Source organism: Sciurus vulgaris (genome assembly GCF_902686455.1).
Source record: "Sciurus vulgaris genome assembly, chromosome: 2".
In the NCBI taxonomy this organism is placed as follows: Eukaryota; Metazoa; Chordata; class Mammalia; order Rodentia; family Sciuridae; genus Sciurus; species Sciurus vulgaris.
This window is the reverse complement of record NC_136462.1, coordinates 72,866,755-72,892,738: the sequence shown is the minus strand read 5'-3', so window position 1 is coordinate 72,892,738 and position 25,984 is coordinate 72,866,755. Positions and strand designations below refer to the sequence as shown.

At 41.3% G+C, this 25,984-nt stretch overlaps 1 protein-coding gene across 1 annotated transcript; it reads left to right on the top strand.

Annotated features, from left to right (window-relative positions):
- Positions 1 to 5,038: 5,038 nt before the first annotated feature.
- On the top strand, positions 5,039 to 6,508 carry FOXG1 (forkhead box G1; the record flags this gene model as incomplete). Its single annotated transcript, XM_079125769.1, has 1 exon — positions 5,039 to 6,508. The coding sequence occupies one exon, from the start codon at positions 5,039 to 5,041 to the stop codon at positions 6,506 to 6,508; it is 1,470 nt and encodes a 489-aa protein (XP_078981895.1).
- Between the last annotated feature and the right edge of the window lie 19,476 nt (positions 6,509 to 25,984).

Here is a 25,984-nt window from a genome sequence, read left to right as displayed (position 1 = left end):
AAGACCTCTTACTGGGAAGTTTAGTTCACTACTGTTCTCGCAAACCTAATCATATAACCTGTAACCAAAACCCACAGAACAAGGATACAACACGCTAAAGAGTAACTTCTAATCACTAAATGTTAGCACCATTACCTGCTGTTAGAAAGAGATTACAGACAAGTTGGCTCTAGCGAGGGCAGACCTCACTTACTACAGAATCTCTGGAAATACCTGGACGTCTCTGCCTGGGATCCGCTGGCTCCCAAACATCACTAGGTCAGAAACTCCCTGGGCATCTTCAGGAAGCGTTTTAGCTTGAGTTTGGTACTGGACACTCCAAGGACTCATGTCCAGGGATGGAGAGCAGGGTCGATGTTAAATAAAGACAGCCCACCCTTTTACCCTCAGGTAAGAAGGAGAAAAGAAGCAAAACGTAGACTGAAAGACAGAAATAGGCACCAAGAAAGATAATATAACACTGCCAGATGCAGAAACGAAATGTACTGCTCCCTCCTTGGATGAATTATGCTGTGGAGAATTAAAACTGGAGAAGGAATTTCCCAAGTAATCCTTCCACTGGAACTGCTCACTCTAAGATCTTTCTTCTTTAGGGTGGGGGTCATGCTAAAACCTGAAGACAGAGAAGTTTATCACTATACATACCAGAAAAGTATGCTCACTCTGATTTCTGATGTTTTTTCATGCACATTTGTAGATTTATATGTGCAAGAGATTAAGGTTAAATTGATTATAAAAAAAATCAGAACGATGGAGAATTTGTTTCCATTCTGAGATAACCAGTTGCCCCCAGTCTTCTGAAGGTAATCAGAGACTGAGGAGATTGAAAATATGGCCTTATGTGTTGAGGGAAGAGGCCCGAGGTGGATGTGGGCAGGCCTTCAAATCCAATTTGCACCCAAATTGGCCAAGTAAGATACACAAAGCCCCATCAAGAGACTTTCAACTTGCACAATACTCTGTCCAAAACCCCTTCCCCCTCCATTTCAGTTAGTAGCAGTTCTAAAAAGAAGCCTTTGCTGATACAACCACAGGCTATTGAGTAAACAGTGCATGTTTTATTGAACAAACCATATATATATGCATATATATATATACACACACATATCCAGATATGTATATATGTATATAATATATCTTCCTTTCTCACCATAAAGTGCAATTAAAATCATTAAAAGGAATTCAAACTCACCTCGAAAATTGCAAATAACCTTTGCATGAGGGGAACAGATTATTAATATTATTATTTTAAAGCATATTTTATTCATTCCTATAAAATTTCTTACTTTGGGAGACTTGTATTCACACAATCCTTAGAATAATATAACACATTCTTAGTTTACATACAAAACATTTTCCCAGTGAATATAAGCTCCTGGCATATAAAATCAAAGAATTGCAGCTTTCATCAGCAAAGCTCAGTTTTTACTCCTTGAAAGTATACAGGGAAAAAAAAAAAAAAAAAAAAAAACCTCATTTTCACCTGCTAAAATTTTACTCAGGAATACAAAGCAATGCACACTCTGCTTTGACCCAAGAAACACCTTAAAACATTAAAAATTCATCAGTCAGTGCTGGTGTTGTATTGAAGGAATGCTCCTCCAGTTTGCTGCTGAGCTCAGATTTGAATAAAATGTCCAATGTTAACAAACAATACCCACGTTTGGCACTTTGTGTATTAAATTGATCAAACAGATTTTAGGAGGCACAATGCACAATTTGTACAGACCTGATTGAGTTAATATAATATCAGCAAATTTTACATCGAAATGATTCTGTTTCTTTTCTTTGTGTTTAAAACCAGCACAGATTACAAATTTTAATGATCTGAAAATGTTTGGTATACAAAATCATGCTTATTTCAGTATTAGCAAAAACACAAGAAATTTTTCAACACAAACACCCAGCTGTGTCTATTTTAAAAGCAGTTCAATGACAGCTTGCACTTATGAGCATGCAATCAGCTAATTTCGCTTTTTTTTTCTTCTGTGTTAATCAACACTTTCCTTCCTGCATATCAGAGTACAAATAGTATAGTTACTCCACATCAGTAAATGTTTACGTAACCTGTCCTTTCCCAAGAATCCGGTTACACCGAATCATTTCACGCTAGACCGACTACGAAAACGTACCGGGCCGTCCACCTCAGAGGGAGCCCTGTGTGCCATTATAAGTGGTGGTGAGAAGGGGGGCTGTGGGGGGAGAAATGGGGAGGAGTAGGTGGAGGAATGGAGAGAGGGAGAGGAAAGGAGGGAGGGGAAGGGGTGGGGAAGTGAAGGGGGAAGGAGGGAGAAAAAGGGGAGGAGGGAGGAAAGAGAGTTGAGGAAAAGTAGGAAGAACAGGCCTGAAGAGGGGAGAAGAGTGGTAGGAGGAGAAGTGAATAGGAAGAGGAAGGCCCATAGATCTCTTCAGCGGGTTGGCAAAGCCTAGTAGCTCTCGGCTCTAAGAAATCCCAAGCTTAGAAATGAACGCTTGGGGACATATCATTATCAACGCTGATGACTGGAACCCTTGAGTTTTCCACATGCAAATATAGTTTGTTTTAAAGTAAGGAGATATGTAGATATAAGAAATACATACAGCATAGGAATATTTGAAGTTAGTCCAATATTCAAGGTTCCTTTAAGGAGTTCCTAATAGATGTATATTTAAAATTCACTACCATTTGTAATCGTCTCTTATTATTCTCTGCAAAGTTTCTCTCCCTCTTTGAGGTGGGGGGAGGGAGTGGAATGACCCTTTATTTTTTGAGTATTCATCTATTGCATTTTTATATTTTAACTTTCATCACATATAGGCACTCTTTCTTCCATTGTTTTAATACTAAATCTGACAGATTATTTAACTAAGAGTTTATCACACTGAAGAAATGATTACATTTTATAATTATTTACCTTACTATGGAGGGGAAAGGTGCTTTTCATTTATGCTCCTCCACCTCCCTCTTCTCTTAAGCTACATCCTCCGTAAAATGTGGTATGTTTCATGCCCATGTGGGATGAAACAGCCTTTGATCAGTGTGCTCCGTACAAAATTCCAATCCCTGGGAAATGCTGGGCCTTAGCCCTGCCCCTGGCCACGGGATCCTTTTAAAACCCCAGAATCGCAATCTTACCGCTCACTTCAACCTTCAAACCTTTCCAGTCCCAAAGCCCAAGAAGCTGGGAATGTGCGATTCACGTTCCCAAGGCTTCTACGTGCCATTCAGCAGCATTCAGGGTGGGTAAGGGCTGGCTTCAGCATACTGATATTTCAGGACTGAGGTACTTACAAAATAAAAGTATTTGAGAAATGGGAAGAAAAAGAGGGAGTAAAAAATAGGAGGGATTGGGGGGAAAAAAGGAAAGAAATAGACGCCCACGCTTATTTTCCCTCCGATGTCAACAAGCAAAATGAAAATATTTCCAGGGATCGCTGGCGGTTACCCGCTTCCAATTCTAATTAGAAGCTGAAAAGAAGCTGGAGCAGCGAGAAAAACGACAGCAATTCACCCTGAGTGTGAGCGAAGGTCTGGAGCAAGAGAAGGTGGAAGAAGAGACACACATACAGAGCATGTGTTACCTGATTTATTTCAAGACAGTTTGGTATTGGGTTCTCTCTGGGCGCCTCTCATTTCGGAAGGCCATCAGAGGCGCCCACCACTGAGCCGCCCCTGCCCGCCGCCGCAGCACCCGGAGCCCCGGGCCCGTCTTCCACGCGGCACCGAAGCCCGGAGCTCGCCGCTGCTCGGGCCGCAGGAACCGAGTAAGTAACCCCTGTTTGGCCCCGCGCTCGCCTGCCCCCTTCCTCCTCCTTATCCCATCGCTCCCAAACCTGTCCCACATCCTCCTCCCACAACATACAGGCCATCCTTCCACACACAAGGGTGGGCCTTCACCACACCCCACCCCCAAATCCAAAGCTTCGGTAGAATATTACCTAAAAGGGGCACAATTTTCCTACGGGCCCAGAAATGCTAGACCCAGGCCTGCAGGGCCGCCTCGGAAAAGTAGTGCCTGGCTTCTTCTCCATTTCCAGCCCTCTCCTTGCATCCTCTCCCTGCAGCCCCACTCTTCCCTCCACCACCACCGCCCCCACGTTTAAAAAACAAAATGGGATACAAACTTTAATCAGTAAGGACAAATATTGACGCTCAAACGAAAATGACCCAATACAATGAGAAGGAAGCCGGAAATGTGAGATATTTGCCCTAGGAGAGGGATTTCGGTTGATCAGAGCCGGCGGGGTGGAGGGGGTGGAGGGGGCGCGGAGCAGGGCTGCGGCACAGCGTGCTCCCGCCGGCGTATCCCTACGCGGCTCCGCACGGCCGCGAGGTCCGAGGCCCGCGGAGAGGGGGAGGCGAGCGCCCGAGGGGGCGGGAGCCGGCGGGCGGGGCGGGGGTGGGTGGGCCCGGCCCCGCCGATTGGTCGACTGTGAGAGAGACGCTCCTGCACGCCGCCGGCTCTGATTGGCCCAGCGGTAGGAAAGGTTAAACCAAAAATTTTTTTACAGCCCTAGTGTGCGCCTGTAGCTCGGAAAATTAATTGTGGCTATAGCCGCCTCGATCGCTGTCTCCCCAGCCTCGCCGCGGCCGCTCCGGGACGCGCCCGCCCGCCGCCCGGCTCTCCCCCCCTTTGGGCTGCTGCTGCTGCTGCTGTGACTGCTGCTGCGAGAGGAGGAGGAGGAGGAGGAAGCAGCGGGGGGGGGAGCGGGGGGTGGGGGGGGAGACCGAGAAGTAGAGTTGGGAGCTAGGGAGCTTCACCCCCGGGGCGGTGGTTGTTTCTTTTTTCTCTTTCTTTTTTTCTTTCCCCCCCGTTTTTTTTTTTTTTTTTTTTTTTTTTCTCCTAATTCCTGAGGGGTGGTTGCTGCTTTTGCTACATGACTTGCCAGCGCCCGAGCCTGCGGTCCAACTGCGCTGCTGCCGGAGCGCTCAGTGCCGCCGCTGCCGCCCGCGCCCCCCGCGCTCCGCTCGGCACCCACCGGTCACCGCCGCCCGCCGCGCCGCTGCTCGGCTCCCGCGACGCCACCGCCGCCGCCGTTTCCCCTCGACGACTGGGTGATGCTGGACATGGGAGATAGGAAAGAGGTGAAAATGATCCCCAAGTCCTCGTTCAGCATCAACAGCCTGGTACCCGAGGCGGTCCAGAACGACAACCACCACGCGAGCCACGGCCACCACAACAGCCACCACCCCCAGCACCACCATCACCACCATCACCATCACCACCATCCGCCGCCGCCCGCCCCGCAACCGCCGCCGCCACCCCAGCAGCAGCAGCCGCCACCGCCACCCCCGGCACCGCAGCCCCCCCAGGCGCGGGGCGCCCCGGCTGCCGCCGACGACGACAAGGGCCCCCAACAGCTGTTGCTCCCGCCGCCGCCGCCGCCGCCGCCGGCCGCCGCCCTGGACGGGGCCAAAGCGGACGGGTTGGGCGGCAAGGGCGAGCCGGGTGGCGGGCCCGGGGAGCTGGCGCCCGTCGGGCCGGACGAGAAGGAGAAGGGCGCCGGCGCTGGGGGGGAGGAGAAGAAGGGGGCGGGCGAGGGCGGCAAGGACGGGGAGGGGGGCAAGGAGGGCGAGAAGAAGAATGGCAAGTACGAGAAGCCACCGTTCAGCTACAACGCGCTCATCATGATGGCCATCCGGCAGAGCCCGGAGAAGCGGCTCACGCTCAATGGCATCTACGAGTTCATCATGAAGAACTTCCCCTACTACCGCGAGAACAAGCAGGGCTGGCAGAACTCCATCCGCCACAACCTGTCCCTCAACAAGTGCTTCGTGAAGGTGCCGCGCCACTACGACGACCCCGGCAAGGGCAACTACTGGATGCTGGACCCGTCGAGCGACGACGTGTTCATCGGCGGCACCACCGGCAAGCTGCGGCGCCGCTCCACCACGTCGCGGGCTAAGCTGGCCTTCAAACGCGGGGCGCGCCTCACCTCCACGGGCCTCACCTTCATGGACCGCGCCGGCTCCCTCTACTGGCCCATGTCGCCCTTCCTGTCTCTGCACCACCCCCGCGCCAGCAGCACTTTGAGTTACAATGGCACCACGTCTGCCTACCCCAGCCACCCCATGCCCTACAGCTCCGTGTTGACTCAGAACTCGCTGGGCAACAACCACTCCTTCTCCACAGCCAATGGCCTGAGTGTGGACCGGCTGGTCAACGGGGAGATCCCGTACGCCACTCACCACCTCACGGCCGCCGCGCTCGCCGCCTCGGTGCCCTGCGGCCTGTCGGTGCCCTGCTCCGGGACCTACTCCCTCAACCCCTGCTCCGTCAACCTGCTTGCGGGCCAGACCAGTTACTTTTTCCCCCACGTCCCGCACCCGTCAATGACTTCGCAGAGCAGCACGTCCATGAGCGCCCGGGCTGCGTCTTCCTCCACGTCGCCGCAGGCCCCCTCGACCCTGCCCTGTGAGTCTTTAAGACCCTCTTTGCCAAGTTTTACGACGGGACTGTCCGGGGGACTGTCTGATTATTTCACACATCAAAATCAGGGGTCTTCTTCCAACCCTTTAATACATTAACATCCCTGGGACCAGACTGTAAGTGAACGTTTTACACACATTTGCATTGTAAATGATAATTAAAAATAAGTCCAGGTATTTTTTATTAAGCCCCCCCCCCATTTCTGTACGTTTGTTCAGTCTCTAGGGTTGTTTATTATTCTAACAAGGTGTGGAGTGTCAGCGAGGTGCAATGTGGGGAGAATACATTGTAGAATATAAGGTTTGGAAGTCAAAATTATAGTAGAGTATGTATCTAAATAGTGACTGCTTTGCCATTTCACTCAAACCTGACAAGTCTATCTCTAAGAGCCGCCAGATTTCCATGTGTGCAGTATTATAAGTTATCATGGATGTATCTGGTGGACGCAGACCTTGAGAACAACCTAAATTATGGGGAGAGTTTTAAAATGTTGAACTGTAATTTGTATTTAAGAAGCATTCGTAGTAAAGGTGCCCAAGAAAATTATTTTGGCCATTTATTGTTTTGTCCTTTTCGTTAAAGAACTGTTTTTTTTCTTTTGTTTACTTTTAGACCAAAGATTGGATTCTAGAAAATGCACTTGGTATACTAAGTATTAAAACAAACAAACAAAAAAGGAAAGTTGTTTCAGTTGGCAACACTACCCATTCAATTGAATCGGAAGGGGACAAAATTAATGATTGCCTTCAGTTTGTGTTGTGTATATTTTGATGTATGTGGTCACTAACAGGTCACTTTTATTTTTTCTAAATGTAGTGAAATGTTAATACCTATTGTACTTATAGGTAAACCTTGCAAATATGTAACCTGTGTTGCGCAAATGCCGCATAAATTTGAGTGATTGTTAATGTTGTCTTAAAATTTCTTGATTGTGATACTGTGGTCATATGCCCGTGTTTGTCACTTACAAAAATGTTTACTATGAACACACAGAAATAAAAAATAGGCTAAATTCATATATATCTTGATACTTTTGTCTCTTTATTAAGTAGAGCCAATTTTTGAAAGATCACTCAATTTATAGGGACTTCAAAGGCTCTTTCAGCCAAACTAAGATTTTAAACTGCTCCTTTAATTTGAACTGAGATTCTAAAAATGAAAGTAGTATTTTTTCCCCTTTGTGGGCAAATTTTACCAGGAGCAGACTATTTAATAAACACTAGCTTTAAACAAAGTATAGGCTTTTCAGCTAATATCTTTAAGTTTTTGTGGATATACAGCAAAAAGAGATATTTAATTTTATGTGCATAGCTGTTTACTCTGTGTTTATTTTAAAACAGTTAATAGAATGCTTTTTATATATTTTGTTTCAGGTATCTTGTTTATAGCACTTGGCAAATTATAAATAAATATATGTATATGGTTAGATAGAAGTGAATAATGAACACATATGTAATATATATAGACACACAGAGCCTTTCAGTTCAGGTACAATTTGCGCTATGAATGCTGCAAACATTTTTGTTTAAATATTTGTATTTATACTTTCTAAGTCAGCATTTATTTTTGTGGCTGTTTACCCACAATGAAAGAGTTCTAATAAAGATGTGCTGAAGTTGCAATAGATTTTGCTGAAGTGATCACCTGTTGTAATGACTTGCAGATCAATGTTGATATTTTAATTTTAAATTATAACAGTTTAAAATTCTAGATATTCAGAAGTAAAACCTATCTCTCTTCCCCCCCATTTTTACAACATGATTCTCTTTTAAATATGTCTGTATAATTTAATCTAGATATTTGTTCCTTTTGCTTACACTGAATCATAATTTTGTTTTAACTTGCAATATGCATATGTTACGCATATATGCATATATATGAAACAAAATGAAAACATTTAAAAAATTGTTTCAGGAAGCCCAATTGCTATAATTCCAAAAAATAATTAGAAAATCTGAGTAAAAGTTTCAGGGAACTAATTGGATCCTGCAGTGAGTCTATGGAGGACAAGTTGTTCATTTGTTATAGTTGTATAGTCTGAAATGTGTTCTGCAGTAATGCAATAAGCTGGCTGCTTCTTACAATGGGTCCAATGAAAAATAATCTGTCCCTAAGATGTTATCAGCAAACAGAGAGTTGCTCTGGGAAAAAAGAAAGAAAGAAAGAAAGAAAGAAGGAAAAAAAAGGAAAAAAGCTTTGGGGACAAGCAAATTGACTGAAGTTGATTTGAAATGTAGAATAGTTAATATTGGAAAATGTTGAGTGGGTGGGTTGTGAAATGGGGTGGGGGGGAGAGCAAAAGAGCAAGCTAGAGGTGCCAGGAAAATTAAAAGAGCTGGACCCCAAATATACAAAAATGGAGAATGGCAAAATTAGACTTAAGAAAAATAGTTTAATTATCTCTTTTAAGCAGACTGGAAATGATTTTATTTTCCTAGCGTGAGAACAGATTCACTAGAGATCTGTTTCCTGAAATTTAACAGTTCTTCACAATGAAGCAGAAAAGAAAATTTCACAAGTATTGTTTTAAAAGGCAAGTTTATGACTTATTGAAAAATAAAAAGAGTATAAGTGCTGAGGTTAGGCAAAGGAAATCCCCATTATACATTTGGGAACCAAAATAACTCCAAGAAAGGCATGTGTTTAAGCTGGAAAAAAGGTGATGATTTATTGTTTGCTTTTGCCATGGATTTTATTTGTGGAATGAGAATGTGCTACCAGAGAGGAAGTACAGTATTTTGCTTTCCAAAGTTAATAGAAAGTCAAACTCTTGTACTGAGATAAGGAGATATGGAAGAATTTCTCCATGGGTATTTTTCCTCTGGTCAAATTAAATACCTATACTTATTTGTGATTATGTGTTTATTTGGATGATAGAGAAATAGAATTTCAATGGCAAACTTAGTATTTTGAAATCAAAGTAAAATTGATTTCTTTGCATTCATAGGAACTGAGTACTGAAGTAGAAGTTGTTTGGAGACATGTCCAAATTACATATATAATGAATATGATTAGAAATGTGTTTATTAGGCAGTCTAGAAGGGGGGGGGGGGTATCCAGAGAAAAAAAGTGATGAAGGCCTCCTGAAGCCTAATGTGAACATTTAATTTACCTTGATTGTCCTATCATTCCTCAAGGTATCTTCTAAAGCAAACAAAAACAACAACAAAACACATGATAGTCTGGCATGGCATTTATACATTTTTGCATAAGATTGGTTGAAATGTGTTGTTTGTCATCAATTTTTGCCAGTTGAAATTAACTCATGCCAGAAAAATACTTCAAAACTTTTTGAAGATTATTTTTTTCTAACTTGTAACTGGTTTTAATGAGATAGCGAATTGCCCTTTTTGAGATTTTTCAGACTGAAAATGACCACAACTTAAAACTTGAAATCTCCAAATATAGTTCATTTTAGGTTTAAAATATTTTACTTGAGTTATCTGGTATAAAGTTAATTTAAAAAACTATTACTATATAAAACACTGAAAAAAATACTGGAGCAGTGAAGGAATTTTTCCAAATATGTTTTCTTTCTAATATGTTACAAAATTGGGCATCAAGTGAATATAAAGTCTAGAACTAACAGTATTAACACAAGTATCCATGTGATTATGGTAGCCTTCATGTGGTTTCTATGACTGGCCATCAAATCAAGGACAGAGACGCCAAATGTGTCTTGCAGTGTATTGATTTTAATTATACATTTAATTTGGTACATACTTCACTCAAATAGGTGGATAAATACAATATATTAGAACTCTACATGAAGTGTGATTTAAAGTGTATTTTCTACATCACTGTTGAGGAATTTGCATGCATTGAAATAATTTGCTTTTGAGGAATTAATTTTATGATTAAAGTTGTGTTTGAGACTAAAATCCTGTTGGAGAATTAGGCTAACAAAGGGTGAAGGTGAAGATCATTAGAGATTTTAAAACTGGTTGAGAGGGGTTGCTGGGGTTGTGTAACTGTGCCTAGAGGGCGGGGTTCCTGTACATTCCTACTTCACCAGATAACCTGCCCCCAACACCACTTCAGCTTCTGCCAGACAGATGGAACTCTCCAACATGAAAATCTGCGCATCCATTCCAGCAAGCACGGTAGGCGAAATTTGAATTAAAGTTGCCCCCCTTTTTTATGTTTGGTACTCAGGCCAGATTCTGGAGACATGGGAAGAATAGAGGTCATCTAGATTCTCTCTGTCATGCACACAAGTCTACATTCTTGCTAAGAGCTACCTACCTGTAAGAGCTAGGGGATCTTTTTCAATTAGTACTTCATTCTCAATGTTCATTTGCGTGCTTTAAAAAAAAAACACAAACAACAACACAACTTTCTTTATCCCAATCATCCTTCCCAACCCTCCTTCAGCTATCCCCACTGCCAACCACCAGCAGTTAAAAAAAAAAAAAAAAAAAAAAAAATCCACCTTTACTTTTTGGCTCCCAAACTGACACTTTTCCCTTGCCCTGAGGATATAGGCCAAGAGGCTTCAGGGCTGACAAATATATGATGTAGTGTTATGTTTTGTCTCTTTTCTCCCTCCCGATTTCTCTTTGTTTTTTTCCCTCTTCGCAAGGCTCTGCCTGAGGTTTTCCGAAGGATGCCGAGGAAAAAGATTTGACAATTGAGAGAGCTCTTACCCCAAGATTGGTAAGTGAAAGAACCTTTTCGAGGGTACTGGGTGAGGCGGGGAATATGTCCGACTGCTTTTGACAGTTTTAAACCGCGACTTTGGGTTCCTGGGCTTGTGTTCTTCTTTTCTTGGAAAATGTTCCTAGCGAGTGCGCTACCAACAGACTTAGATGAAAGAAATGTGATTTTTCCACGTTGAAAGAAATCATGGTACATCTTTAAGGGGGATAGACAGGGCAAAAGGGAATGGAGAAAAAAAACAAGACAAATCTATATGGGAAAGGTAGTGGGAGAGTGAAATAGATTCGAAAGTGTAATGTAATTCATTTTGTGGAAATTTCTGAGTCTAACGGGGGTCGCGAGAAATGCCGGACTTTCATAACGTTCAAATTGGGGATTATTTGCTCTCCCTGTTGAGCTAAATCTCTTTGCTCCAAAGTCAAGACTTACCTCTTTGAAGTTCTTTCATTCTTTCTTCATCTCATCATCATCATCTTCTTCTCTTCTTCTTCTTTTTTTTTTTTTTTTTTTTTTGTTTGTTTGTTTAAATAAACGTTTCCTTGCCCCTATTTCATATTAACTTTCCAGTATCCCCCAGAGCTGGCCTTACGTCCCCAGCTCTCCTGATCTAGGTCAGGCGAGAGTCCCTACGAGATTTAGCCGACCTGCTCCAGGTCGAATACGGCGCCTGATGGGTGTGGGAGATTTCTCTGTCTCTTGGAAAGACTAGGGAAATGAGCACCGTTCTGGGCTTGTCTTCGTCCCTGCTGGGAATATCTCAGTTCCCGGCTTTGGAAATCTCAGGCAATAATTGATTCGTAATGCGCACTTAGGAGAATGCGAGTATGCTCGAGAGTCTGGCTGTCCCAGAGTGGCTGCGAGCGCGCGCCAGACGCAGGTTGGCTCCGCCCGAAGAGAATTTGGGGACCTTGCTGTGGTGTCCTATTGGCTTTTCCCACGCCTCAGGGATTCCTGGGTGAAGTTGCAGAGGTGACACCATAGAGGGGTTCGAAGTCGTGCGGCAGGAGCTTAGCAGCTTGTTTTCTCGGGTTTTGCACAAATGCAGAGAAGTAACTTAGGCTGCTGAGTTGGGGCCGCGACGCCGGCGCGGCAGCTGGGGAGGACAGGCGATCCCGGGACCCTGCCGCACAGATTCCCGCGGAGGGTGAAGCAGGGCGCTGCGCAGGGAGCAGCAACGCGAGGGCGCTCTTGCCCTGGATAAGTAGAGTTTGAGTTTAGTAGCTCACTTTGCCTGCTGCCAGGAAAATTGACTCCTCCAGAACCTTGCTGGCTCGCGTCCCTACCTTTTTCCTTTCTTCTTAGTCTTCTCTTTTATCTTCCCTTTCTCCCGCTGAAAGTTGTTTCTTTTTGTGCAGTTTCAGATCTCAGCACTTATCTGGTAGTTGATAAAACTGTTTTCTTTACAATAGACGTCTTTTTCTCCCGTTCCCTCCCTATCACTTTTCTGTCCGTTTTGCTTCTCTGCCCAAGTCTGTGATCCAAGGTGAGGACTCTTACAGAAAAGGCGGGGGTGGGGGGTGGGGAGAAGGAGCCAGGGAGGTAGGAATTCCTTAGCACCAAGAGGACCCGGGTTGGGGAGACATAGGCAGGGGTTCGGGTGGGCAAGATTACCCCTCGTAGGCGGGAGATTCTCAGTGGTCATCTTCAGCCTAGGAAAGGCGATTGGAAGGAAAGGGAGATGCAGAATAGAGCTGGGACACCTCTGTCTTCCCTTTGACTCCCCTCCCTTCGCTGTTTTCTGAGCTTTGACGCCATACACACCCGGACCTCTATCAAAATTTAAGATAATCTGAAATTCTGAAATTAAGCTTACAAAAGTCATTGAAAATTATAACAAGTAACTATCAAAATTATGTTTGCGAAGGTCTTTTTCTCTGTGTTGGCTAATACATATGATCTTTTTCCCTTGGGAAAAGTCATATAGGAGGAAAGCGCACGCAAGGTTTGAGATCCCTGTCAGAATAAAGGGCGTCCTCAAAATACTAGACATGTTCGGATTTTTATAATGTTTTAGTTGGTTTTTTTTCTACACTGCTAGCACTTACCGATTTGAAGTCGTTCAGTTTTATTCCTTCTCTTCATCTCTCCTATTGTCCAACTCTTTGAATCAATGCGTTTTCAGGAGCGTTTAAGGAGTATCTTCCGGCATAGGTGTTTTTGATTCCGTTGATTGAGCAGGAGATTAAAAACTGTAATGGGGGTTAAGGAGAGTTGTCTCTCAGTTCTTTCATTTTCTCATTCCTCTGAAATTTAATGACCTGATCATTGTTGTTTGAAGTTAAATTATCTGTTAAATTAGACCTAAACAATAACTGATGATATTTTCCTTTTGGGTCTGCTTGCCCCTGAATTCTTGGCCCTAGATGGGAAAGAGTCGTCAAGTAGAATGCTTGGTCATGCACTATGACAAAGATAATCAAATCAATATTTATGTGTGGTGATATTTCTTGGAAAATCACTCTCAAAGTAGAGGAATTTCATAAGTAGGAAATTATTTTAAAGGCTTATTTTCCAGGAGCCTAAACTCAGGCATGAATGTAAATAAGCATCTCTGTTGAAGAAAAAATTTCGAACACTATTTTCATTCTCCAGAACCTAACTAAATACTTAAATTCATCACACACCCATGCTTGCTAATTTAAATCATTTCTGTCCTCCAGGGATAATATTCTCAAAAAGAAAACTTAATTCTTAGCAAATCTGAAACATTGTTTTAGATGTGAATTTCTAGAAATCCAAAGTAGATTTATTTCTTTGAGTCAGCCACTGTTTGGTTTGCAGTCATTATATGAAACAATTTTGAAATAATGCAGATTCCCCCCTTTTATTTTATGTTTGCATGTGGGGAAATAGGTGAGAAAGTTTTTGTGGCATATGAGGAAATGACATCTTTCTCATTCATTTTGACAAAAGGCCCAAAGAATCTCTAAACCTAAAGGTACTACGGTAGCTGAAAACAACCTTTTTTTGAAAATAATGAGCACTATTGTGTATTTTTTCCTATTAAACTGTGCTGAATGAATAATTAGAGGCTGGAATGAAGGTTGAGAATTTTAGAGCAAGAATAAGGTGATAATTTCATTATTTGATACTTTAATAATTTCTATAATTAATGATGTAGTTTTAAAGGCTGGCAAATCTTTCTTAGAAAAAAATAGAGAACTCCTCCCACCCCCATCAAATACTCTAGAAAGATAAAGTAGAATCAGGTAGAACTGGCAGCAAGTATTGTTTATTTATTTATTTATTTTTCCAGTAGTAGTAGTATTAGTGGAGTTGAAAAAATATACTTTTAATTATACATTGCAAGCTCTGATTGCAGGTTGGAAGACTAAAATCGATCATTCCTACATCAATAGTGTTGTCTATTACTACATTGATTTGTGTTTATTTATGCAGAGGCTTTCAGTTATTTACTTACATATTTCTGCATCTGCCTCTTGATTATTATCGCAGGTTGCTTTTAATGAAGGCGCTTATGTGGGAAGCGAAACAACTTGACAGATCCATTTTAAGTAAACCTGATAGTGAATTATAGCAACCCAATGAGTTTACAAAATTACTTATTCATACTTGCTTTTTAGCAATTAGGAATCTGTTTCTGATTAAAACCTCTGCAGCTTGAAAACTTCCACTCTGTTCTCACCCATTGTATGATGTTGTGTCTTGATAAAATAGAAAAAAACATGATTTTATGATATTAGCTATAAAAGAATGAAACTGATGAGTGAGAATTGTCTTTCTCAGTTGGCACTACTAGCTTACCCTCATAACAGTGCGCTGGCCATTGGGTTTACTAATGCTATAAATGAAAAAACAAGGAGCAATCATTTGAACATAGATAGAAGATATTCAATTTAAAATAACTGTTAACTCGAAATCATGCTAGGGGTACTTAACGCCAAACAAGACCATTCTGGAGTTTTTGAGTCTATTGAACGTGTGTATACATTTATATATTCTGTTACTTGGTGCATACATATGGTCATATCTTATGAAAATAGGTATTTCTCTCATATAAATGTTGTTTATCAGACTTATTTGAAGAAAAAGAAAGGAAAAAAAAAAAAAAAGACCATATAGTGTGTGCTTTAGAAGTACAAGGCAATTGTGGGAGATTGAGACACTTTCATGTTTGTGCTTTTCTTATCTTATTGACATTACAAAATATTGAAAGGTTACTTGAAAATTGAAAAATAAAAAACTATCCTAATTTATCTAGGGCTTCGCCTTCTTTAGGACTTTCTCTCAAGGATGAATCCTTCCATGTTAATAGTTTGGAATACATCTACCAAACACTTTAAAAGATTCTATTCTTTTTTTTTTTTTTTTCCCGAAGCCCCTCCTCCTCCCAGTCACTGCAGGAATATAGAAAGAGGGCAATTAACCAAATTCTTTTAAGAACGAGAAGACCTTGGGAGATGGAAAAGGAATTAAACTCCTCACCCTGGCGAGTTTTCCTGAAAGTACTTATCCTCAGCGTCTGCACTGTGAGAGGTGGGGTTGTGTCTGAAGGCTACTGGCAGGTGGGCTAGTCCTGGGACCTAAAGTTTTGCCAAAGGTTGAAAGGAGGAGCAAGAGGCAAGTTTGAGTTTGTTTATTGCTGTATTTTATTTTTTCTGTCCTGTGCCAAGCCCTTGAAGCTCAAATAGCCAAATGGGCCCTGTAGGACCAAGCACTCTTGGCATTCTGTAGAGATTGAGATTCCAGAGCATCAGATGACAGGTCTTATAGCTAAGGCTGCTCACCCGCCCCTCCCTCATCTTTTTTTTTTTTTTTTTTAAACCGCACGCACCAGCTCGTCCTCACGTGCATCGGGGTAGTGGACAGTGTGACTTGAATTGCTCTCCCTCGCTCCAAGGCCTTTCCTGTGAATGAACCCGAAAACACTCGACAGGTCGTGAATAATCGTTTTAATGAGTGTGCAAAGCGTGCGACGGGGTGCACTGAGCTGTCGGGTAAACAAACAACTTGTACCCTGACCAAATCCGATTGTTAAAGTGCAAAGTGATGTCAGTACCATTTCCATTGCCTTTCGAAATCCACAGATCTGACACGCAGGAGTCCAATTTTCCCCATTAAGGAAAAATAACAATATTTTTCAGCCTGTGTGTGTGATCTTCTTTAATATTAATCTGAGCCAAACAAAACCTCATTTGAGAATTAGTCGTGTCTGTCCCAACAAATAGAAAGGAAACACGAGAAAGAAATCAAAACAAATATGAAAAGTCTGAGGAAGAATTTCTTTTTAAGGGCTCACATATCCTTGGTGATCAATATTGTAAAAAATCTTACCTTTATCTATTTGTTTATAGCTTACTAGAGGCAAATCTCTAGTTAATCTATTCTAAACAACTGAGTTGATAATTTATTCCTGTATTGAGGTTGAATCTTCAAACCTGTATATATTAAATTGGACATTAATATTTATATATTAGCCTGTGAAAAAAGTAAGTAATAAATTGGCCCCAAAATTTATGCTTTCAAGGAAACCAGTTTGGAGGAAAGTAATGAGAAAGAACCCTGATGGGCCACCATCTAAACAATAACAAAAATAATGAGTGAGCTCTTAAGGATCACATCCTCCCCCGTTTTTTGCACCACTCCACTGGGGAAATATTTTGTTTCCCACTCAGTAAAAGATCTATTTGAAATCAGTCACATATGCTCCCTTCCTTGTCCATTCTTTTATGTTCTTTCATAATTCCAGACATTAAATATGAAGAGTTAAGAAAGTAAGCTTTCAAAAGAATTGTAAAAAATTTCTTGAAGACATTTCCTCTACAAAAAATTGTGAAATGTGTAAAATGTTTCCCTTGTCATCACCATATATATATATATATATTTTTTTTCACATGTCAAACAAAATGGCTATGATGTTTGGAAATCAATGTATTGGATCCACATATCTAGCTTCTCAGTTCAATAACAACATAGATTAAAGGGTTCTTTATTGGGTTAAATGTTACTTATTTTCTTTATCAAAGACAAAATGTATGTAGTGCATACAATCTGCAAGGCTATTCTCTTAAAATTATAATCAGTTGGGAGAGATGGCATAATAGGTTCATAATACACTTAAATATGGAAGCTCAGAATTTGCTCATTTAACTCCTATTGGACATAGTGTTATCTATATATCTATGTGCCTTTCTGACCATCTATATCACTTATGAATCTGTCTATATATAACTGGTAGCAATTAAGTAATTAATTCACCTAAAACAGAGCTGAGGCAGAGTAAGCAATTTCTATGGAAGTCACTATAGTTTTGCTATCATTGCTGCATCAATTTAGCCTCAATTGGATAAAACAGAAGATGTTGAAATTCTACTTCCATTACAAAAACCTAGAAAAGACCATGAGGGGTTTAGAAGACTGATTTTGACTGTTATCTATTAAATGTCTGTATCAGGCTATCAATTCAGAACATTCCTTATTTTCTAGGAATTTTGATAAAAATGATTATTAAAACTAGAAGTATACATTCTTTAATTTAAAAAAATATTTTCAGACACCCAAAACTGTGCAGTTATTTCCTAAACAGATTTCTCCTGTGGGCTGACTGAGTTGAAGAAATTTTAGGAGTCACTGAAGAGCTGCATCCATTTCTGTTTTAGAAGCACAAATAGCAAAGCTAGAGGGTGCGTCTGTTTTTGTGTGTATATATGTAGTTAAAGAACTACTCTATCAAAACATTAATTATATTTGAAAGAGCAGAGAGCTTGTTGTGGAGAGAATTGCATATTGAATTTATATTCTGTGGAATCTGTCTGAGAGGGATGAAATTGTATACCCTGTCTTATATGATGCACCTTTTCAGAGAGCTGTGCAAAGAGCAAAGAGATGAAGAAGGCCCACTTCGAGGGGAGTGATCTTAGATGCCAGGATGGTCCTGAGCACAGGGAATCCATGTGAAAGTGCAAATACCAGGAAGAACATGTGGGATCTTTGTTCTCTATTAACAAAAAGACATGGAAAAATATTTCCCCCTCTAACAAGCAATCATAGAACGTTCATAGCTGAATTTGGGGGAGGGGAAGCAATTGAGTGACTAAAAAAATTCAGTTACTGTATTTTTGACTTCCCAAGTCATATTTATTTCAACAGCTGCCAAATTTATATCCAAAATTCAGATTTTCTTCTTCCCAATCCTACATTGGTATGAATCATCCCTGATCATTATACTTTTTGGCTTAATTACGAGTTTTCAGCTAAAATTACTAATAAACTAATTAATCTGACTAATCTTTCTAAATTCTGTTGAAAAGTATAATAGCTGCAACAAAAACAAAAATAAAATAACAAAACTGCAGTAATAATGACAAAAAACTTAATAATGCAAATAATAATAGCAGAAACATACGTAAATAATGTCTCTGGCCAGTAGAATGCAGATGGAATCCGTTTCAGTGTGAAATTTCTGTTTCATGGCTGCAGGCAGGCACCCCTCTGATTTCTTGTTGTGATGGTTAAAGACCCCTTCCCATCCCAACTAGTTTCTAATAGAAACTACCTTGGTTAATATGGTAGGTCTTTTTATGGCACTATTTTTGTACCCACCTCGTTCACTGCTATGGACATGGCTCCCTGAAGATGTCATTCCAAAATAAGTCAAGTGGAGCAGATGCAGTGTGTGGAGGGATAGGGGCTTTCTGTCTGGAGCTCTTCTCCTGAATAGCCAAGTGGTCATAGTTGGGAAGCAATGTTTACAAAACTAAGGAGGTTGAGAAAGGCAGAGTAACTGAGGTTCTTGTGAGTACTTAGAGATCACTGATTCCAAAGAACCTAGCCCACAGTGTAAGACACAAAAATGAGAGATCAGGCCCTCTAGGATGAACTCTGAATTCCTTTAGGGATAGAGGGATGTAAAGAAGTCAAGGAAGGAATGGAGTAGGGATGGAGGGGTGACAGTAGGTTAAGATGTTAGTAAACTGGTAGTGCTCTCACAAGTAAGCAAAGCTCCATTTTCCTCAGGAGGATGAGGCATGCTTTTGTGAACTGTAAATCTGCCAAAGTTTATTGTTCTAGGTAAGAGAACACCTCCAGTTTCAAGGACTAGGCTGGAAGAAACTGCTTATAGCCTGTAACCTGCTGTAATCCAACTCTCTTCTCAGTTAAGTGTTCTCCCCATCTCCTGAACCCCCAGGTCTTCTTCTCCACCCCTGAAAAATGGATATGAAAGAAAAGAATGGGTGGGGGACGTTAGATTCATATTTAGCAGACGATGTTAAGGTTAAGCTGGTTGTTTGATAATTGCCTTCATCGTGAGAAGGAAAAAGAAAACTGGTGAGGAGAGGAAGGGACAGTATGGGAGAGGAGAGCAGAGGCTGGGAGAGAAATTCCTTGGCAGCACAGGGACAAGGCCAAGTGGAGGAGGACCTTAGCAATAGAAGGGTAGTTCTGGAAAAGGGAAGGGTAACCATCAATGCTTTGCTTTGCTCATGTTTTCTGCAATGAATGTAGCCCTGAAAATGTACCAGACAGCAAAATTTGTAAACCTTAAACATTACAACATGAAAGGCATCCTCCAGAGAACTTTTTAAAAACTCGATGTTTTCTTCAAACTCACACACACCACACACACACACACCCACACACACACACACAATCTATAATACAAAATCAAACTGTAGTTAAGGAAGAGAGGGGTGGAGGATGCAACTTCCCTGCTTTAGTACCATACTTCCCTCTTCAACTTTCCACTGCAGGGAGGCTGAGCAATCTTTTTTTTTTTTTTTTTTTTTTTTTTTTTTTTTTTTAATTTCTTTCTAGTCTTTTCATTTTAAAAAGTATGAAAAAAAATGCCAGTTCATGAGAACATTATTGCACTAAAGATCAGGACAAACGAGATATCATTTCTGAGGATAAGTTCACTGAAGTGATGTTCAGCCTTATCTTGCCTTTCTAAGTCTGCAGTGGAAGAAAGGCAGCTCTGGCTGCAACTGTGTATCGATCTCCTCTTCAATGGTACCCCAGGCTTTCTCCATGCCTGGGGTTTAATAATGCCTAGCAAATTCACTTCAACTCTCCTGGAAATATAGTTCGGTAACTTGAAATTGAACTGGAGCTTTCCATATACAATTTAATTAAAATTAAAATAACATTTAAAGGGAGAACACTCTCAACATAGTTGTTTCTTATTTGTTTGAATAGTTCCTTTGAGTAAGAAACAAACTTATTTTTCAACAAGAAAATTCAAAGGACTCAACATTGCCAATAGAAGTGACCCTCAATCCTAATTATTACTGCACTCCAAAAGTATGGCTTTGAGAATTTATATTTTAACAATTTGGTTTTAATTATTTATCATGGGGAAACTTCTGAGTCAATACAGAAGATGCAAAACTAAAAGAAACTAAGTTTAGTGCTTCCCTAATGGGAATATTTGACAAAGTAAAGAAACAATGAAAACAGTTATTTCACAAATAGTGAGTCATGCAGACACTCACATGCATGTAGAGTTTATACACCCATTTAACAAAATTAATAGGCTTCTATAGCCCAGTATCTTAATAAATCTTTAGTCAATGTAAAACAGATATTTAAATGCTTATGCATACATAGTATACACACCATGCTGCATATGGTTCAAATATTATGCTTACTTTTAATAGAAATGAAAAACTAAACAGATACTAGCATTTCTAACTTTTTAACAGTAAATTGGGATTCACTTGTAATCTGCTATCATTGGAGGAAAGCCAGAACCACTGCATTCTGCTTAGATTGAATTATGAAGTAAATAGAGGTTTTCTTTCTATATCAGGATGTGTAAGAGCAGGGAATTCAGGGTTGAAGGAATTTAAGATCTGAATGCCTTTTTCAGTAAGCCAAGATGTAGAAATTTTATTTCAAATGTTCACATTCTACTGTTAAATAAGAGTAGACAGCAGAGGTAAGCTCAAATCAAGATACACTATTTCAGAAAAGAAATGTTTTAAAATGATGCTCCCTAACGTTTTCTTCGACGAATAATTTTTCAAAGACAGATACAACCAGCTCCGTTTCACAAGTGGCAAAGCAAAATTTTTTAGTAAGGGGCTGTAACGGGATTTAATGGACTGGCACTCTTTGAATATATGTGAAGAGCAATATTCCTTTGAATAAGGTTATATGATTATAAAGCTCCTTTAAAAAGGGTTTGTTGGGGTGGGGGGACTGGAGTGTGGATATGTGCAAGCATCTTAACTGTTGCTAACGGTGAAAAGATATAACCTGGGTAGCATAGGTTTTTATGACATGCTTGGATCTGCAGAAGTCTATTTGTCTTATCAAATTTATTTTCTTTTATGTACACATTTCCCAAACATACTTTCCACTAGGCTCTCACTTGCAGTCTGTGACGCTTCACAGACAGCAGCTAGCTTGCATTAAAGGGTGGCTCAATGTAGCAGTCCATTATAAAAAGGGAAACAATGGACAGGAAAAAGTTAGTCTTATCAATGAAATTTTCATTGGCAGACTGAGAATAAGGAAAGGGAAGCTCCAAATTAGGGTAGTGGGAGGAGAGTAATACTCTTTAGGTGAGTTTTGGGAAGATGCTAAGTAAAATGCTGTTCAGAGATTGGGATTAATCGAGCAGTTTAAATACAAATCTGCCGGAAATCATGCTCTGTGCGAATGAAAATGAAGGAATTTATGCATATTCTAATTTTCTCTCTTTGGCTGCTATTTTGGAGGAAGAGACTTCTTTTGCTGATGGTGGGACTTTTTTGTTCTGCACAGGAAATGTGTAAATGAACACAAATGTTTTTTTCTTTTCCTTTCCATTTCTCTCCTCAATTCCCTCCTCCCCCTGTCAACAATCCTAAGTTGTTAGGAAACTCAGTTCTGCAGTTACCGATCCAGGGTTTCTTCTCATTCCCAGTGTGGTCGGGGACAGGCATGTAGGACCAGAGTTAGGGATCCTCTGGGACGTCAGACCTTTGGGAATTAAAATGAAGTTTCTATTCCATCTTCGGATCCGCACGGGGATAAAGGATGAGAAAGAGCCATAAAATTTAACAACATGAAAATCATCAGGAAAGCCTTTCCCTCTCACAACCGGATTCTCAGTACGACTAGGCTGCACTTAAGTGATCTTATAAACCATGTTGTGCTAAAGCAGCACCCTCCCACCACCACACACGCCTTGGGAACAAACAGGGACACGCAGGACGGTGAATTTTAATTATGTGAAGACCAGCAAGAAACTGTCTAATTCCATTCTGATGTCAGTCACCTAATGCTGACAAGTGCGGTGGCTCCGTGTGGTCGTTTTGTTTTGTGGACTACGTAAGGGACTCCTGAAATGTGCTAGTGAAGTGTGTGGGATGTAGGTGGGAGCAGGGACGACTCCGTGGGGGACTGGGGTTGGGGGTAGAAAAGGGAAGAGAGAGAAAAAAAAAAAAAAAAGAAAAGGGAAGAGAGAGATTGAAACTGGAAAGCGAGGAGCTCCCTTCTCCGGTTCCCGAATTGCAGGCCAGGCTGAAGAGTTTTAGAATTGGTTGGGGCGGGGCGAGGGAAGACAAGACAGACTCCGAGTTTCTGTCTTCTTTTCTACACCCTGGATAAAAACAAAAACAAACAAGAAAACTTGGAGAAGACCTTATTCTTAATAATTTAATTCGGAACGAGCTCAGGGCTCAGCCTCGGCCCGCAGCAGTCGCTCAAGAAGCGCCGCCCAGCTCCGCGTGCGCGCAGCCGGAGCGGGTCCCGGGCCGGGTTCGCCCGCCCGCCGCGCGACGGGGGGAAGGGGGTCGGTGGGAATAAAGCGCCCCTGCTCACTAACGCCACCGATGCCCGGGTCAGACACATTTTTCATTTTCGGCGCCCCTGCGGGTCGGCCCCATGAGGTCTCGACGGTCCGGCCGGTCCCGCTCTCGCCCCGGCCGCCGCTCACGGTCCGGCCCGCGGGGCGCCCTTCAGGCCTGGGCTCCGCTAGCCTCCCGGTCCGCGCGGCTCGGAGACGCAGATTCGCTGAGAAACGCGGGAGAGCAGTGCGGACCCGACCCTGCAAATCTCAGGTCAAGGTTACCACCACGCTCGGGAGTCTCCGCAAAAGCTCAAAAATCCCTTTTTGCAAGACGCTTGCTGTGAGGTGCTGCGGCGTGGTGGTGGGAGGAACCCCTGCAAGGCCGCGTGGGGCCCGGAGCGCAGAGGCGCGCGCAGCTCAGGGACGTTCCTCCCGCGCACGGGTGGCCCTGCACTTCCGGTCCTCCCCGCAGGCCGCGACCTTCCCTCTCAGCAACCCCACATCCCCCCTGGCCCTGCATTTCCTACCCGGTGCTCACCTGCACTTGCGCCCGGTCACGTGGATCGGGGATGGAGAGCCGCTTCCTGCATCTTCGGGGTGACTGACGGGGTCTTGCTCTCTTCATTTTCAAATTTATTCCATTTATTCAATTCCCTAGATTTGGGAGTTGAGGAGATTAAAGGTGTAGAGAAAAGGCCCATCATAAACGTTTTTTTGTCTTTTTTTAGATCACCTGCTTCTTTCTGAATTCCCCGCACAAATTCACACTAGCAAATGAGGCATGGGTCTCTTTCCTCCCAGGGCCAAGGCCAGCGTCTACCCTTAGTAGGCGTGCAGTAAATATTGAAAGGATTACAGGATAGAAAAGATCTCTTCCTTAGGCTCATGGTGCTTAGGGTTAGTGGGTATCTAATCAGCTGGCTGACTTGTGGTGTTTTGTTGAATTCATTTGAGACATTGATAAATGCTTTTTACAACAAATGATATCAAAGTAATAAATGATAAATAATATCGAAGTAATATTATTTGTTTAGAGACTCTCCCAAACTAGTGTCAGGAATTGTTGAAAATATTTTCTGGAACTTATTACTACTTATGAGATAAAATGCTGTGATTTTTTTGAATTTGGGAGTTAACCTTTCTGTAAGACTTTTCCTTCCCATTTTGTTTTCTTTTAAAACAGTTTTACTTTCCCTGGTAAGAGGTTAAGGCCTTATGAAATGAAGTTAATCTTTATAGCCAATTTAAAGTAGAAGCCAAGAGATTTCTCATTTACTTTCCTGCTGCTATATTACAATTTAACCTTGGTCAACCTTAATTCGTTTCCATATTGTGTCTTCTGCATCATTCAATAGTTCTTGTTTTTAAACACCATAAGAATTTTTTTGTAACCAGGGTTGTGAAATTGTCAGACAGAATTCAGTCAGCCAGCTTATAGTAAATGTATTTTTTACTTAGACTACTTGTGTAGCCCATAGGTATACCCTAGATCATTTTATGTCCCACTTTCATTGATTGTAAAATAGTGAAATTATATAATCAATGAGCCAATAACCATGAAAGTAATTTGAAAGGTTATAATTGCTAATCAAATGTAAAGCATATTTATTAGCATCATTATTAAAAGGTGCCAGAGGGATACAAATAAAACCTGTTCCTATCCTCTGGGAACTTACAATCTAGTTGGGCATAAATAATGAAATGTAAATTGAAAGAAACAGCCACTAAGCAATGTTCAGTGTCTGGCATATTGAAGACATTCAGTAAGTGATTGCCTCACATTAATTTGCAGTCATGTCATTCTTTTAACAGAACTATAATACTGATAAGTAAAGGAAGGATTAATTAAGGAAACTTTCGTGGAGAAAACAAATTTGTCCTTTTTATATCTTTTGTGGAGATTGGAATTTGTAATCGATTTGTGTGTGAAGGATAAAAGTGGTCAAAGTAGAAAATGATAAAGATGTTTGATTAGAAGGAGTTCAATGGTAAATTGTAGGAAACCTTAAAAATCCTGCAGTGGAGTTTGTTTAATAGAAAAAAAATTAAACTATGGCGGCCCTTAGAGCAGAGGATGGTATGATTAAAGTTGAAATTTATTTTTAAAATGATTCTAGTTAGCTACTGGATATAAGGAAAATTGAGGGAAAAGGAGTAGGAAGAAATATTTCAGTGCACTTCTGGAACATGATATTGCTAGAGCAGGGTTATAGTTAGAGCCATCATCGGGCTTCTTCCCTCAATTTGTAGACAATGGAAATGACATTGAAACGATGAACTCAGGAATGAGTGTTGAATGCAACAAGAGCCACAATACCACCAAAATGTTCTTCATTATTGATAGTGATAGGGGATGGTAGATAAAGAGTTTTTTTTTTTTGTATTGAGCTTATCTACCCATATTCAGTTGTAGGAGTTTTCAGCTGGGGGTGATATTGCCCTCCTAATCCACTCTCTATGGACAACTTGGCAACATCTGCAGAAATTTATAGTTACAACAATTCTTGGCCCACTATTGGTATCTAGTAGGTATAAGGCTGGGGATATTGCTAAACACCCTACATTTCACAGACTAGTTCCCTGAAACTTCATATTTTCCTGTCCAACATGTCAATAGGGCTGAGGTTGAAACCCTCTGTTATGAGAATGAAACATAATCTCTAACTCTGGAGAGCTACACACTATGAGTCCCAGGAACTAACTTTTATTATAGGTAACAATTTCAACTGAAAAAAATGTTTTGCTAGTGAGACAAATGTACCTCCAGAGATGGCTAAATCCATGCCTAGCCCTGAGGCCTGAGAAAAGGAAAATCAGAAGGGTACCTGTTTATATTTTCTACTTGTTTTACAGTGGAGTTAGAAATCATTCTTAAGGATTTGTCATCTAAACGTTATTTATTAAATTACTAAAATGTGCCTTTGGAGTTGCTTAGCAACTTATGGAAAGCTTTCTAAAGTTCATTTGTTGTTTAAAATCAGGGTAGGTTGCATATTATTAGCTACATTACATAAATCAACAAAGAAATGTACACTGAAATGGAATAAGATGTTTCAACACATTTTCTGCTCTCCGTGTCTGGCAATTAAAACACTCTAATTGTCTGGTAGAATTGCATCAAGTATTCGACAACATTATTATGTATGAAACTTCAACATAATATTGAGTATGTAAGAGA